At 45.2% G+C, this 17,136-nt stretch overlaps 1 protein-coding gene across 3 annotated transcripts in view; it reads left to right on the plus strand.

Annotated features, from left to right (window-relative positions):
• The window catches only part of SLC1A2 (solute carrier family 1 member 2), a 176,199-nt gene that overhangs the window by 124,976 nt on the left and 34,087 nt on the right, over window positions 1-17,136 (plus strand). For all 3 annotated transcript variants that reach the window (XM_063946296.1, XM_063946295.1, XM_063946297.1), the window contains exons 6-7: window positions 5,254-5,380; window positions 7,672-7,905. In XM_063946296.1, coding sequence (XP_063802366.1) covers window positions 5,254-5,380; window positions 7,672-7,905 — 361 coding nt within the window. The remainder of the gene's footprint in view (window positions 1-5,253; window positions 5,381-7,671; window positions 7,906-17,136) is intronic.

The raw sequence follows: 17,136 nt of genomic DNA on the forward strand, positions 1-17,136 counted from the left end.
CAGTTGACACCCAGAAACGCCCCCTTCCTGTCAATCTTCTTGCGGCCGTCAGTGCGAAGGAAAACTTCGCTACAACCTATGCACAACCACAACGGGCTTTGTACCCGTACGACGCGCATGCGGATTGTGGGCCATACGCATGCGCAGAAATGCCGTTTTTTCACCTGATCGCTGCACTGCGAAAATCGGCAGCGAGCGATCAACTCGGAATGACCCCCATAGTTGTAATAATGATTTTTTAATTTTTATTGCCATCCAGGGAACACAGTTTTATGATTATATCTTGCCACTCCTCCCCGAAGTACAATGTTTTCTACCCCAACACTGGGGTAAATTTACTAACATTCGTAATTTTCGGAAAAAGGTCAAAGTTCAATCACGAATGACATCGAAAGTGTAAAACTGCAACTTTTTGAATTGATTACGACTAATTTACTAAGCTGTCGTATTCGGGTTTTTCTTTTGTTCCGATGTCGATGTCATTCGTGTTTTTTTTTCTATTTTTACGGCAGTGATTAGCAAAACACTGCCGACTTTTTAAAAATGAATCTCGGCCGGATCTGTGTGATCCGTGCTGGGGTTCATTTTTTTTTTTTTTTTTAATTAAACAGTGTAAAATAAAAAAAAAATTGCGTGGGGTCCCCCCTCCTAAGCATAACCAGCCTCGGGCTCTTTGAGCCGATCCTGGTTGCAGAAATATGGGGGAAAAAATGACAGGGGTTCCCCCATATTTAAGCAACCAGCATCGGGCTCTGCGCCTGGTCCTGGTTCCAAAAATACGGGGGACAAAAAGAGTAGGGGTCCCCCGTATTTTTAAAACCAGCACCGGGCTCCACTAGCTGGACAGATAATGCCACAGCCGGGGGTCACTTTTATATAGTGCCCTGCGGCCGTGGCATCAAAAATCCAACTAGTCACCCCTGGCCGGGGTACCCTGGGGGAGTGGGGACCCCTTCAATCAAGGGGTCCCCCCCCCAGCCACCCAAGGGCCAGGGGTGAAGCCCGAGGCTGTCCCCCCCCATCCAATGGGCTGCGGATGGGGGGGCTGATAGCCTTTGTTGTAAATGAAAAGATATTGTTTTTAGTAGCAGTACTACAAGTCCCAGCAAGCCTCCCCCGCATGCTGGTACTTGGAGAACCACAAGTACCAGCATGCGGCGGGAAAACGGGCCCGCTGGTACCTGTAGTACTATTACTAAAAAAATACCCAAATAAACACAAGACACACACACCTTGAAAGTAAAGATTTATTACATACATGCACACAAACATACATACATACTTACCTTATGTTCACACGCAGGTCGGTCCTCTTCTCCAGTAGAATCCAAGGGGTACCTGTTGAATAAATTACACTCACCAGATCCAGGGTCCCAGGGTCCGCGGGGCAACCATTTGTAATCCACGTACTTGAATAAAATAACAAAACGGATACCCGAGCCACGAACTGAAAGGGGCCCCATGTTTTCACATGGGACTCCTTTCCCCGAATGCCAGAAACCCACTCTGACTTCTGTCTAAGTGGGTTTCTTCAGCCAATCAGGGAGCTCCACGTTGTAGCACTCTCCTGATCGGCTGTGTGCTCCTGTACTGAGTGACAGGCGGCACACGGCAGTGTTACAATGTAGCGCCTATGCGCTCCATTGTAACCAATGGTGGGAACTTTCTGCTCAGCGGTGACGTCACTTTAGGTCAACCGCAGGGCAGAAAGTTCCCAGCATTGGTTACAATGGAGCGCATAGGCGCTACATTGTAACACTGCCGTGTGCCGCCTGTCACTCAGTACAGGAGCACACAGCCGATCAGGAGAGTGCTACAACGTGGCGCTCCCTGATTGGCTGAGGAAACCCACTTAGACAGAAGTCAGAGTGGGTTTCTGGCATTCGGGGAAAGGAGTCCCATGTGAAAACATGGGGCCCCTTTCAGTTCGTGGCTCGTGTGTCCGTTTTTTTATTTTAATCAAGTACGTGGATTACAAATGGATTTGAAGAGGACCGATCTACACTGGATTTTGTGAGTATCATTTTTTCTACAGGTACCCCTTGGATTCTACTGGACAAGAGGACCGACCTGCGTGTGAACATAAGGTAAGTATGTATGTATGTTTGTGTGCATGTATGTAATAAATCTTTACTTTCAAGGTGTGTGTGTCTTGTGTTTATTTGGGTATTTTTTTAGTAATAGTACTACAGGTACCAGCGGGCCCGTTTTTCCGCCGCATGCTGGTACTTGTGGTTCTCCAATTACCAGCATGCGGGGGAGGCTTGCTGGGACTTGTAGTACTGCTACTAAAAACAATATCTTTTAATTTACAACAAAGGCTATCAGCCCCCCCATCCGCAGCCCATTGGATGGGGGGGGACAGCCTCGGGCTTCACCCCTGGCCCTTGGGTGGCTGGGGGGGCCCTTGATTGAAGGGGTCCCCACTCCCCCAGGGTACCCCGGCCAGGGGTGACTAGTTGGATTTTTGATGCCACGGCCGCAGGGCACTATATAAAAGTGACCCCCGGCTGTGGCATTATCTGTCCAGCTAGTGGAGCCCGGTGCTGGTTTTAAAAATACGGGGGACCCCTACTCTTTTTGTCCCCCGTATTTTTGGAACCAGGACCAGGCGCAGAGCCCGATGCTGGTTGCTTAAATATGGGGGAACCCCTGTCATTTTTTCCCCCATAATTCTGCAACCAGGATCGGCTCAAAGAGCCCGAGGCTGGTTATGCTTAGGAGGGGGGACCCCACGCAATGTTTTTTTTGGAAAAAAAACACTTTCCCACCCCTTCCCACTGATAGACATGCACGGATCTCATGGATCCCTGCATGCCTATGCAATCACGAATATAAAAAGCAGGTCTGCTTTTTTTTAGCACTTTTTTGCGATTTGTAATTTTTCATGCCAGTGTTTTCCTCTTTGGAGATTTGCACTTTTTAGTAAATGACCGAGTTCTACTAATTTGCTGGTGTATTTTGACCGATGGTGTATTCATTCGTATTTTTTTACAACTACTTCCAAAAAAATACGAATGCCCTCATCTCTGCCGTGATTTGAGTTTAGTAAATTACCGAGATGACACTTTGAAGAAAAAACGGCATCTCGGTCAAAATCGGGACCTTAGTAAATTTACCCCACTGTGTCCCTCTCCCACTCTCTTGTCACCCACCCTGGATTTCGGTACGTCTATACAGATGTGTCCTCAGACATCTAGCCGCAATATGCCACGTATTGCGAGATTCCTGGCGGTGGGCAAATATGTGCCTTAGGGGGACATTTACTAAGCAGTGATAAGAGCGGAGAAGTGACCCAATGGAGAAGTTGCCCCCTCAACCAATCAGCACTGAAGTAACATCTATAATTTGCATATTATAAAATAATACAGAGCTGCTGATTGGTTGATGGGGCAACCACAGTGTTGGGGTAGAAAACACTGTACTTCAGGGAGGAGTGGCTCACTTCTCCGCTCTTATTCTCACTTCTCCGCTCTTATCACTGCTTAGTAAATGTCCCTATATGTCACAACGAAATGTGACTAGGACGCATCAGGAGGCTGTGCTGATTAGTGTGATATATGACACCTGTATACTGTGTGTGTCTGAGGCTGTATATGGAGCACAACGGAACTTGGCGTAGAAAAAAGCCGCGCCCGCTGCATCATAGCATTTTATATAGAGATTGACCCCTAAGTCACAAACGGGGTTGGGCCGAAGCCATTTTCAGGGCAGCTGCGTGATGTCAAAAAAATGGCAGCCGACCACCTGACAGTGCAGCCAGGGGTCAACCTTAGTTCCAATGCGTCCGCAATCTAGTTGCAGACGCATCGGGAGGCGCCTCACACATGCTGGATGGCCTTGTCCTGTGCTGGGCGGCCACCAGCATGTGAGGAGATGAACGCAGATCTGGTTGTGTATGCAGCGATCTGCGTTCATCTCTGAATAAAGGGGGTCATTCCGAGTTGATCGTTAGCTGAATTTATTCGCAGGGCAGCGATCAGGCTAAAAAATGGCAGTTCTGCGCATGCGTATGCGGCGCAATGCGCACGCGCGACGTACAGGCACAACGAACGATGCCGTTTTGCACAGGGTCTAGCGATGCATTTCAGTCGCACTGGTGGCCGCAGAGTGATTGACATGAAGTGGGTGTTTCTGGGTGTCACCTGACCGTTTTCAGGGAGTGTTCGTAAAAACGCAAGCGTGCCAGGAAAAACGCAAGCGTGGCTGGGCAAACGCAGGGCGTGTTTGTGACGTCAAATCCGGAATTGAATAGTCTGAAGTGATCGCAAGCGCTGAGTAGGTTTTGAGCTACTCTGAAACTACACAAAAAATATTTGCAGGCGCTCTGCGATACAACCGTTTGCACTTCTGCTAAGCTAAAATACACTCCCAGTGGGCGGCGGCATAGCGTTTGCACGGCTGCTAAAAACTGCTAGCGAGCGATCAACTCGGAATGACCCCCAATGTCCTAAATCCGCATATTAAGGGGGGAAGTGGCAAGCGGGCAGCTTTCGTACGGACGCACGGAATTGATCAGTTTCATGACAGTATCGTGGACATGTAGCCAGAGTCCGTACGTACTCAGCTGGGACGCCCCTTTTAGACGGATCTTTTGCACCCATACCAGGGAGGGCGTTAGTGCAGACATTAGTGATGCCGTATTAGCATGAGATAGTAATCCTGGCAACCACGGATGTCCACACATGCCGGCACTTTGCGTCCGACGCAGGCCCTTATTGTTTACTCATCACCAACACACTACGGGGGCAGCCATGTTGTGGTCTGAGTAATCTTTCATCCCCTCTGTTCACTAGTGACATAAAGCATGTTTGGGGCACCGAGGCACTAGTGAGGTGTTTGGCAACATTCTCGTGAATGGTTTATCACACAAGATGGCTGCCTCACGTGTGTGAACACATTCAATAATTATATCAATTATATATAATTAGAAAACACAAAACTGCACCAGGGTGACCATGTAACACCCTATTAGTGCTGCAATATAATATTATACTGTATTTCCCATCAAAGCAGAAAGCACAGTGAAATAATTATAAAATACTTCCACCATCGAGCAGTCAATGCAGTTTTGGGTCTTTCCCTGGCTGCCATATTTGAGATGTCCGGCACAACATACAAATACTGTATATATCGGTTAAATCCCAGTCACCTAAACACAGAAAGGCAGCCATCTTTGACTAGGCATAAAATGGGCAATGCTGAGTTTGAACCTTGACCTCTGTCATGACCTTTAACACCACTTGTACGCAGGCTTGATTGGTTTCTTCATCGCATTTGGCATCGCTATGGGAAAGATGGGGGAACAGGCCCGGCTGATGGTGGAATTCTTCAGTATCCTGAACGAGATCGTCATGAAACTGGTCACCATGATAATGTGGTGAGTGGACATGGGAGACGTCTTTGCACACTTGTGTGGTAGGAGATTTGGAGGGGTATTTATCAAAGCTTGGCCAGAGATAAAGAGGTGACAGATAAAGTATCAGCCAATCAGCTCCCAACTGCCACGTCACAGGCTGTGTTTAAAAAATGACAGCTGGCAGCTGACTGGTTGGTCCACTTTATCTTTCTCCAAGACTTAGTAAATAGACCCCTCTAGCTCTCTCCACGTTATCTTTACTAGCTTTAATAAATCTGTCCCATAGATTGTAAGCTCCGCAGGTGACACGGACTGATGTGAATGATTAAATATTCTCTGTACAGCACTATTACAAAAACGGTTAATACATTTATAGTATCAAATATTATGCTATAATCCAGCGCTGGAAACATGACATGATGGGGGTTGTAGTACCCCATGCTCAAGCAATGTTGACCTGGCATGCAGAATATGCTGAGGGTCCTGGGACACCTCTTCGGAAAGACGCGTTGGCAGGATATTGTGACAGGATCTGTCTGTTACACCCGGTAGCGCAGAATGCGTTGCACAATCTGTGTCACAGCCTAACAATGACCGTTCTGTCTGCTCCAGGAGCCGCTGCCCATTTTACAGCTTTGTGTGAAACCCGCAGCCCAAGATTCTGGGAGACAATGAGGTCTCTGGGGAAACCTGGACCTGGTACAGGTGGACTGCGTCCATGGTCTGGGAGGAAGCGCTTTCAAGATCTGTCACAACTTTTCTGATGGCTCCTTAAGAAAAGAGCCATTTGGGGAACAGTTTAGCTGGAACAATGAGTTCCCAGTGTAACAAATGACAGCTCCTTCTCTTCCTCCTGGAAGCCCATCTGGTTCCTCGTTGCTGTTTTGATGTTTAGGCTGCGGTTTGTACTCTGTGTCACTTGTTCATTTATTACAGCCGAAATCGCAGACACAGGGAATATACAACGCCTGCCAAATTAGCTGAAGGATAAACTGAATCAGCTGCGTGTTTTGGAAATACAGCAAAATAATAGATGCAGTCCAACCTGGGTTCTGCTGGATGCACGGAATGCTGCAGCGTTACAGCGGTGTCCGCTATGGTCCGGCTTCTCTTAGCATGACCTGTACCCTTATGCAGCAAGTATGGGGGGCTTGGTCTGTCCCTCTGCTACCTAAAGCCAAAAACTGTCTGGTCCCCTTCAGTACAGCTATAAATGTAGATATATTGAGGCGGGATGAATCGAAACCTCCAACGCTATGGGTTGCGCCACAAGGTCGTGGATGAGGAAGGGGAACGGAGAATGGGTATATACAGTAGAGGGAGGGTGGTGCAAATGTGGACATTTTTTTTTAGGAGATGTATACTCATAGCATAAAGAAATATACCCTCAGATCAGTAAGATTAACGGGAAATCTTTTTTTGTTAATTTTCTTTTGTTGTCTTACGGTTGAAATTGATTATTAACATTTATTTATATAGCGCTACTAATTAAACAGCGCTGCACAGAGGATATCTGTCACTCTCGTCAGTCCCTGCCCTATTGGAGCTCTCAGTCTGAATTCACACTCACAATAGCGCACATTTTTAGTAAGAAGCCAATTAACCTACTAGTATGTTTTTGGGGTACAGTAATGGGAGAAACCACGGCACCCCAATTAAACTCACGCAAACACATGACATAAAGAACATATAGACTCCACACAAATAGAGCCCGGTCAGGAATCTAGCTCACAAACCCCAGTGCTATGAGGCATCAATGCTAACCACTGTGCCACTGTGTTGATAGACAACAAGTTGATGCATCAGGTTATTTAAAATACAAAGAGTACGCCGTTTTACTGATTGCTTCTACAACTAATAAAGGATCTGAGGGGGACATTTACTAAGCAGTGACAAGAGCAGAGAAGTGAGCCAGTGGAGAAGTTGCCCATGGCAACCAATCAGCACTGAAGTAACATCTATAATTTGCATACTATAAAATGATACAGAGCTGCTGATTGGTTGATGGGGCAATTTCTCCACTGGCTCACTTCTCCGCTCTTATCACTGCTAATTAAATGTCCCCCTCAGTCTGCTGTTATTCTAGTTTAATGGACATCAGTGAAAGCGCCATACATTGTAAAATGACAGTTAGGAGCTGATTGGCTGGTACTTTATCTCCGTCCACTTTATCTCTCTCCAAGGCTTAGTAAATAGACCCCTAAGTGCAGTCTCTAGTGTTGTGCCCGGAGCGTGATGTTGTGTATGTTGTATGTTCAGCGCACGGTAAGGCTTCACATGTTACTAACCGGAGGTGTTTCGCTGGTCTCCAGGTATTCCCCTCTAGGTATCGCTTGTCTGATCTGCGGGAAAATCATCGCCATTAAAGACCTGGAGCAGGTTGCTAGGCAGCTGGGAATGTACATGATCACCGTCATTGTCGGCCTCATCATCCACGGAGCCATCTTCCTGCCGTCTCTGTACTTTGTGATTACCCGGAAAAGCCCGTTCCCCTTTCTGGCTGGGATTTTCCAGGCTTGGATCACAGCTCTTGGCACAGCTTCCAGGTATGGCCGTCAGCTCTGTAACATGGCTCTGGTATGAATGGTCGACCATGTTAAGGTGGACATTCATTAGGTCGACTACTATTGGTCAACATAGACATGGTCAACATGGACTAATAGTCGACATATGAAAAAAAGGTCGACACGGGGCAGGTCGGCACATGAAAAAGTCGACATGGATTTTTCAACTGTTTTTGGTGTCATTTTTTCCGTAACATGACGAGGAACCCCAATTAGTGCACCGCGTTCCCTTGCATGGCTCACTTCGTTACCGCTGCGCTCGGCACAGGTTACTATTCCCAATCGTAGTCTACGTGGATGCTAAAGTATGAAAAAGTAAAAAATCTATTTAAAAAAAAAAGCCTTTTCATGTGTCGACATGTCGTGTTTCGGCCATTTTCATGTGTCGACCATCCAAACGGATACCCTGTAGCACGTAGCCCCAAAATTACAGTATATCCAGTTATTTGCTGCCATCAACATGAGATATATTCTCTCTGAGACGATGGGTCTGATTCTGCGTGGGAAATGCAGGCGGGTCTGGCAGACCTCTGCGCACTGCACATGCACCATAGGATGAAACCGGCGACTGTGCCGGATCAGGTGTGCAGACGGATTGATCTGTCCATTGATAGAGTACATTATCGGTTAAATTAGCATTTCTGGGACGGTTACTGGGTGGCGACAATGCAAACTGTTCCGCCTCCTGGGCGTGTCCTGGGCGTGTATGCTCGACCGTAGCATTGCAAACAGAAATTGGACGCCGGTGTCAGGTGGATCTCTTGTACGGACCACATGGGGTGGGCACAAGTCACATACTTTTGATGGCGGCAGCGGCCTCGCAAGTAAGAGTGCAGATCTCTTGTATACGCCCGTCGGATTCTCGCATTCCATAAGGAAGTAATTACGCTGCCGCGGCCAGATGGGTGCATCCAGTGTGTATAGGACCATGATATTTGGCTATGACATAAACATCACAGTGTAACTTATCTCCCAATCTCTGGGGGCCTGTGAGGCAGAGCCGGCCCTAGGCATAGGCAAACTAGGCAATTGCCTAGGGCATCTGGTATGCCTAGGGGCACAAGCAGCTTCTGCTGATTAAAATATGTGGCGTGACTATATTCTATGTGTAGCATTTCGTATGCAGATTCAGCTACAGTCGCACACAGTATATATGCACGCCACATATCATTTTAATCAGCAGAAGCTGCTTGTGCATCCTAGCCACATAGCAATGCAAATAAGATGCATTTTCATAAAAAATAGGCACCCGACGTTAGCAGTGCTGCCAGTTGACTCATGCCAGGAACTATATGTGGCATTATGTGTATAAGGGCATTAATAATGTGCGGCATATGTGTAAGGGGCTTTATGTGTGTCATTACGTGTATAAGGGCATTAACAATGTGTGGCATATGTGTAAGGGAAATGATGTGTATAAGGGTATTGATAAGGGTTGGCATAATGTGTAAGGTGCATTATGTTTATAAGGACATTAATAATGTATGTCATATGTGTAAGGGGCATTACTGTGTGGTATTATGTGTATAAATGCATTACCAATGTGTGTGGCATTATGTGTAAAAGGTGCTCTACTGTGTGGCGTAACGTATAGAAAGGGCACTACTGTGTGGTGTAACATATAGAAAGGGCACTACTGTGTGGTCTAATATGAATAAAGAGCAATATGGTGTGGTGTAATGAGAATAAGGAGCAATATGGTGTGGTGTAATGAGAATAAGGAGCAATAAGGTGTGGTGTAATGTGAATAAGGAGCAATATGGTGTGGTGTAATGAGAATAAGGAGCAATATGGTGTGGTGTAATGTGAATAAGGAGCAATTCAGTATGATGTTATGTGAATTAGGGGCACTACTGTGAGGAGTAAAGTATATAAGGTAAAGTGGTACTACTGTGTGATGTAATGTGAATAAGGGACACTATTGCATTATAAATTGTGAATAAAGTTGCACTACTGTGATACATAAGTTGAATTGGGGGTACTATTGTGTGGCCATGCCCCTTGCCAGCAAAAACACATACCTTTTTGAGATGTGCACCGAATGTGCACACTGTTCTTATTTAAATTACAGGGGGTAGGAAAACAAAAAAAGGACTGCTATGGGTGGGGGGTGATGGTGCTGGGAAAAGGGTGCAGGGTCAGAGGCAGAACTAGCGGTGGTGCTAGGGGGCATCAGCCAAAATCTTGCCTAGGGCATCATATTGGTTAGGGCCGGCTCTGCTGTGAGGTGTAAGGTGTAAGTGAGTGTGCAATGTGCTGCTATCAGTGAGGCTGCGATGTGCTGCAGTCAGTGAGTAGTGTCTCTGTGAGTGACGCTGTTGGTCGCAGTTGGGTTTGGTAGCAGATGGTAGTGTGACAGTGGGAAGTGTGCAGCTATGCTGGGAACTGTGCGCTTGTTGGGAAATAATGCATGGTCATGTGACCTAATGTGTCCAATCATGTTAGTGAGTCTTCTGTCATTATACCATGCAATTTCATAAATAAACACAAAAAAATTTTCAAATATATATATACATATACACTAGATGTTCTGGTAATCCAGATGTTCAGACCTAAAGTGCGCACTTATACATGGGTCAATGGGAATGCACACCCGTCACATTGCCGGCGCTGGAATCCCGAAATGGTCAGGACCTATGTAACTATAGCACCTGGGTTAGGTTGAGGGCAGGAGGGTGTTAGCTTAGCCGCCTCCCCCCCCCCCCACCCCCCCCCCCCCCCCGGGAGATTAGGGATAGGCTGCAGGGGATGGTGGGTTAGGGTTAGGCTGCAGGGAGAGGGGGTTAAGGTTAGGCATCCACGGGGACTGTTAGGGTTAGGCTGCGGGGAAGGGCAGGTTAGGGTTAGGCACCACCGCAGGGAGGTTAGGATTAGGCACTATAGGGGAAGGTTAGGATTAGGCTGCGGAGGAGGGGGAGGTTAGGTTTATGCACCGTCGCAGGGAGGTTAGGGTTAGGCACTATAGGGGGAGGTTAGAGTTAGGCACTATAAGGGTAGGCATTATAGGGGGAGGTTAGAGTTAGGCACTATAAGGGTAGGCATTATAGGGGGAGGTTAGGGTTAGGCACTGCCGCAGGGAGGTTAAGGTTAGGCACTATAGGGTTAGGCTAGGGTTAGGCACTATAGGGGGAGGTTAGAGTTAGGCACTATAGGGGGAGGTTAGGGTTAGGCACTATAGGGTTAGGCTAGAGTTAGGCACTATAGGGGGAGGTTAGGGTTAGGCTTCAGAAAGGGAAGGTTAGGGGGTAGGGGAGAGGGTAGAACAGCCCTAACTCCACCCTGTCGGCATTACAACCTTCGGGATCCCGACGTCAGTCTTCTGACCGCAGAAATCCCAAGCTCCGGCATATCATACTGAATCCGGGATAAAGAGATGTATTTATAGTACATACCACCTTTTTTCCATGTTTAAATGACCTTCATTTACTGGTTTATGTACAGTGCGCCCTCCTGCAACTTTACTAAACACAGCGATTTTTGTGGCTTTTGGTATCTTTGAAGTGATATAAAAACACAGACCCCAGTCTGGATCCTGCAGAGCCGGGTCATCCCCCAGGGCACAGACGTAACACAGCTATGTCTGATGATAGTAGCAGATGTATGATAGAGAACAGATGGAAGAGAAGAAGACAGAGCATTGCATCTAGTGGAAGCTACAGAAGATCATGTACTAAACCTCCTAACGGTTGAGGAGAGCGGTGTGTGCAGTGATCATCACCAAATAAAGACACGGACGCATGCATTTGTCAGATAAACGTTAGATGTTTTATTTAAATGGACTATAACTGTCCGCTGTCAGAAGTGATGAGATAGTATGGTGGCCACGAAAGAACAGCTAGAATCAGCCCAAACCAAAGGCACTGTAACCACTATTAACCAGGTAAAAACCTAATAGACTAGACGCAACAAAAGGTATCCACTCCAATCTTCTAACCTGACAATCCGCCCGGTATGGTGCTGAAGTTGCCCCCATCAGGGTGGTGCAGTAGACATAAACAGTCAACGAAGGTGACCACAAATCAAACTACCATATTCTGCCCCATAACAGGCAACCTGCCATTCTTCCCCCCCTGAAAATAGCCAACGAAGAAACCACCAAAGAGTATAAAAGCAGGGAGGAAGGATGGGAAGACAGGAACAGAAGATCCCAGCCTTTGAAGACCTGAGATACTGTTACATTGACCCCCACAAATTCTATAGGACCAGCTGATCCCCTGAAGCCACAAAGGCCTCCAAGGTTTAAAACATTGCATTCTTATACGATCACTCCGTTCCCCAAACTAATGAATTAAAATAATGTTAAAGTAATAACTTTATTTTCAACCACATTAGCCTAATATTATTTTGGATGACCCCACACCATAGTCCTGAGGGGTGGAATTCAGTATACTGGTTGTTGGGATCCCGGCGCACAGTATACCGGCGCCGGAATCCCGACAACCGGCATACCAACACCTTTTAAACCTTTTGGGGGTCCACGATCCCCTTGGAGGGAGCATAGATAGCATGGCGGGCGGGATCCCGAAGTCTGTATGCTGGCCGCCGGCAACTCATACTACACCCGTCCTGCGCAGTGGGGGAACTTGAGAGTGGTGGGCATTGGTATATTACTAAAATGGTGTGGTTGGTGTGTTGGTATATTAGTAAGATGGTGTGGTTGGGGTGTTGGTATATTAGTAAGATGGTATGGTTGGGGTGTTGGTATATTAGTAAGAGGGTGTGGTTGGTGTGTTGGTATATTAGTAAGAGGGTGAGGTTGGGGTGTTGGTATATTAGTAAGATGGTGTGGTTGGTGTGTTGGTATATTACTAAAATGGTGTGGTTGGGGTGTTGGTATATTAGTAAGATGGTGTGGTTGGTGTGTTGGTATATTAGTAAGATGGTGTGGTTGGGGTGTTAGTATATTAGTAAGATGGAGAGGTTGGGGTGTTGGTATATTAGTAAGATGGTGAGGTTGGTGTGTTGGTATATTAGTAAGAGGGTGAGGTTGGGGTGTTGGTATATTAGTAAGATGCTGAGGTTGGTGTGTTGGTATATTAGTAAGATGGTGTGGTTGGTGTGTTGGTATATTAGTAAGATGGTGTGGTTGGTGTGTTGGTATATTAGTAAGATGGTGTGGTTGGGGTGTTAGTATATTAGTAAGATGGAGAGGTTGGGGTGTTGGTATATTAGCAAGATGGTGAGGTTGGTGTGTTGGTATATTAGTAAGAGGGTGAGGTTGGTGTGTTGGTATATTAGTAAGATGCTGAGGTTGGTGTGTTGGTATATTAGTAAGATGGTGTAGTTGGGGTGTAGGTATATTAGTAAGATGGTGTGGTTGGTGTGTTGGTATATTAGTAAGAGGGTGTGGTTGGAGTGTTAGTATATTAGTAAGAGGGTGGGGTTGGGGTGTAGGTATATTAGTAAGATGGTATGGTTGGGGTGTAGGTATATTAGTAAGAGGGTGTAGTTGGGGTGTAGGTATATTAGTAAGATATTGTGGTTGGCATGTTGGTATATTAGTAAGATGATGTGGTTGGAGTTTTGATATATTAGTAAGATGGTGTAGTTGGGGTGTAGGTATATTAGTAAGATGGTGTGGTTGGTATGTTGGTGTGGTTGGGGTGTTGGTATATTAGTAAGAGGGTGTGGTTGGGGTGTTAGTATATTTGTTAGAGGGTGTGGTTGGGGTGTTGGTATATTAGTAAAATGGTGTGGTTGGTGTGTTGGTATATTAGTAAGATGGTATGGTTGGGGTGTTGGTATATTAGTAAGAGGGTGTGGTTGGGGTGTTGGTATATTAGTAAGATGGTATGATTGGAGTGTTGCTATATTAGGAAGATGGTATGGTTGGTGTGTTAGTATATTAGTAAGATGGGAGGTTGCAGTGTTGCGGTGTTGGTACATAAGTAAGATAGTGTGGTTGCGGTGTTGGTATATTAGTAAGAGGGTGAGGTTGGGGTGTTGGCATATTAGTAAGAGGGTGAGGTTGGGGTGTTGTTATATTAGTAAGATTGTGAGGTTGTGGTCTTGGTATATTAGTGAGAGGGTGTGGTTGTGGTGTTGGTATATTAGTAAAATGGTATGGTTGCGATGTTGGTATATTAGTAAGATGCTGTGGTTGCGGTGTTCATATATTAGTAAGAAGGTGAGGTTGGAGTATTGGTATATTAGTAACAGGATGTGGTTGGGGTTTTGGTATATTAGTAAGGGTGTAATTGGGGTGTTGGTATATTAGTAAGATGGTGAGGTTGGGGTGTTGGTATATTAGTAATAGGGTGTGGTTGGTGTGTTGGTATATTAGTAAGATGGTGAGGTTGGGGTGTTGGTATATTAGTAAGATGGCGTGGTTGGGGTGTTGGTATACTAGGAAGATGGCATGATTGGTGTGTTGGTATATTAGTAAAATGGTGTGGTTGGTATGTTGGTATATTAGTAAGATGGTGAGGTTGGGGTGTTGGTATATTAGTAAGATGGTGTGGTTGGGGTGTTGGTATACTAGGAAGATGGTATGATTGGTGTGTTGGTATATTAGTAAAATGGTGAGGTTGTGGTGTTGGTATATTAGTAAGATGGTGTGGTTGGGGTGTTGGTATATGAGTAAGATGGTATGGTTGGGGTGTTGGTATATTAGTAAGAGAGTGTGGTTGCTGTGTTGGTATATTAGTAACATGGTGTGGTTAGGGTGCTATTATATTGGTAATATGGTGAGGTTGGGGTTTTGGTATATTAGGAAGATGGTATGGTTGGGGTGTTGGTATATTAGTAAGAGGGTGTGGTTGCTGTGTTTGTATATTAGTAACATGGTGTGGTTAGGGTGCTATTATATTGGTAATATGGTGAGGTTGGGGTTTTGGTATATTAGGAAGATGGTATGGTTGGGGTGTTGGTATATTAGCAAGAGGGTGTGGTTGGTGTGTTGGTATCTTAGTAATATGGTGTGGTTGGAGTGTTGGTATATTAATAAGATGGTAGGGTTGCAGTGTTGGTATATTAGTAAGATGGTGTGGTTGGGGTGTTGGTATATTAGTAATATGTTGTGTTTGGGGTGTTGGTATATTAGTAAGAGGGTGTGGTTGGTGTGTTGGTATATTAGTAAGATGGTGTGGTTTGGGTGTTAGTATATTAGTAATATATTGTTTGGGGTGTTGGTATATTAGTAAGAGGGTGTGGTTGGTGTCTTGGTATATTAGTAATATGGTGTGGTTAGGGTGCTATTATATTGGTAATATGGTGAGGTTGGGGTTTTGGTATATTAGGAAGATAATATGGTTGGGGTGTTGGTATATTAGTAAGAGGGTGTGGTTGGTGTGTTGGTATCTTAGTAATATGGTGTGGTTGGAGTGTTGGTATATTAATAAGATGGTAAGGTTGTGGTGTTGTTATATTAGTAAGATGGAGAGGTTGGTGTGTTGGTATATTAGGAAGAAGGTGTGATTGTTGTGTTGGTATATTAGTAATATATTGTGTTTGGGGTGTTGGTATATTAGGAAGAAGGTGTGATTGGTGTGTTGGTATATTAGTAAGAGGGTGAGGTTGGGGTGTTGGGTATATTAGTAAGATGGTGAGGTTGGGGTGTTGGTATATTAGTAAGATGGTGTGGTTGGGGTGTTGGTATATAAGTAAGATGGTAAGGTTGCGGTGTTGGTATATTAGTAAGATGGAGAGGTTGGGGTGTTGGTATATTAGGAAGAAGGTGTGATTGGTGTGTTGGTATATTAGTAAGAGGGTGTGGTTGGTGTGTTGGTATATTACTAATATGGTGTGGTTAGGGTGCTATTATATTGGTAATATGGTGAGGTTGTGGTGTTGGTATATTAGTAAGATTGTGAGGTTGGGGTGTTGGTATATTAGTAAGAGGGTGTGGTTGGTGTGTTGGTATATTAGTAAGATGGAGAGGTTGGGGTGTTGGTATATTAGTAAGATGGAGAGGTTGGGGTGTTGGTATATTAGTAAGAGGGTGTGGTTGGGGTGTTGGTATATTAGTAAGAGGGTGTGGTTGGTGTGTTGGTATATTAGTAAGATGGAGAGGTTTTGGTGTTGGTATATTAGTAAGATGGTGTGGTTGGGGTGTTGGTATATTAGTAAGAGGGTGTGGTTGGTGTGTTGGTATATTAGTAAGATGGAGAGGTTGGGGTGTTGGTATATTAGTAAGATGGAGAGGTTGGGGTGTTGGTATATTAGTAAGAGGGTGTGGTTGGGGTGTTGGTATATTAGTAAGAGGGTGTGGTTGGTGTGTTGGTATATTAGTAAGATGGAGAGGTTTTGGTGTTGGTATATTAGTAAGATGGTGAGGTTGGGGTGTTGGTATATTAGTAAGAGGGTGTGGTTGGTGTGTAGGTATATTAGTAAGATGGAGAGGTTGGGGTGTTGGTATATTAGTAAGATGGAGAGGTTGGGGTGTTGGTATATTAGTAAGATGGAGAGGTTGGGGTGTTGGTATATTAGTAAGAGGGTGTGGTTGGTGTGTTGGTATATTAGTAATATGGTGTGGTTAGGGTGCTATTATATTGGTAATATGGTGAGGTTGGGGTGTTGGTATATTAGGAAGAAGGTGTGGTTGGTGTGTTGGTATATTAGTAAGAGGGTGAGGTTGGTGTGTTGGTATATTGGTAATATGGTGAGGTTGGGGTGTTGGTATATTAGGAAGAAGGTGTGGTTGGTGTGTTGATATATTAGTAAGAGGGTGAGGTTGGTGTGTTGGTATATTGGTAATATGGTGTGGTTGGGGTGTTGGTATATTAGGAAGAATGTGTGGTTGGTGTGTTGGTATATTGGTAATATGGTGAGGTTGGGGTGTTGGTATATTAGTAAGATGTTGTGATTGGTGTGTTGGTATATTAGTAAGATGGAGAGGTTGGGGTGTTGGTATATTAGGAAGATGGTGTGATTGGTGTGTTGGTATATTAGTAAGAGGGTGTGGTTGGTGTGTTGGTATATTACTAATATGGTGTGGTTAGGGTGCTATTATATTGGTAATATGGTGAGGTTGTGGTGTTGGTATATTAGTAAGATTGTGAGGTTGGGGTGTTGGTATATTAGTAAGAGGGTGTGGTTGGTGTGTTGGTATATTAGTAAGATGGATAGGTTGGGGTGTTGGTATATTAGTAAGATGGAGAGGTTGGGGTGTTGGTATATTAGTAAGAGGGTGTGGTTGGGGTGTTGGTATATTAGTAAGAGGGTGTGGTTGGTGTGTTGGTATATTAGTAAGATGGAGAGGTTTTGGTGTTGGTA

This window comes from Pseudophryne corroboree, chromosome 11, assembly GCF_028390025.1.
Source record: "Pseudophryne corroboree isolate aPseCor3 chromosome 11, aPseCor3.hap2, whole genome shotgun sequence".
Lineage (NCBI taxonomy): Eukaryota > Metazoa > Chordata > Amphibia > Anura > Myobatrachidae > Pseudophryne > Pseudophryne corroboree.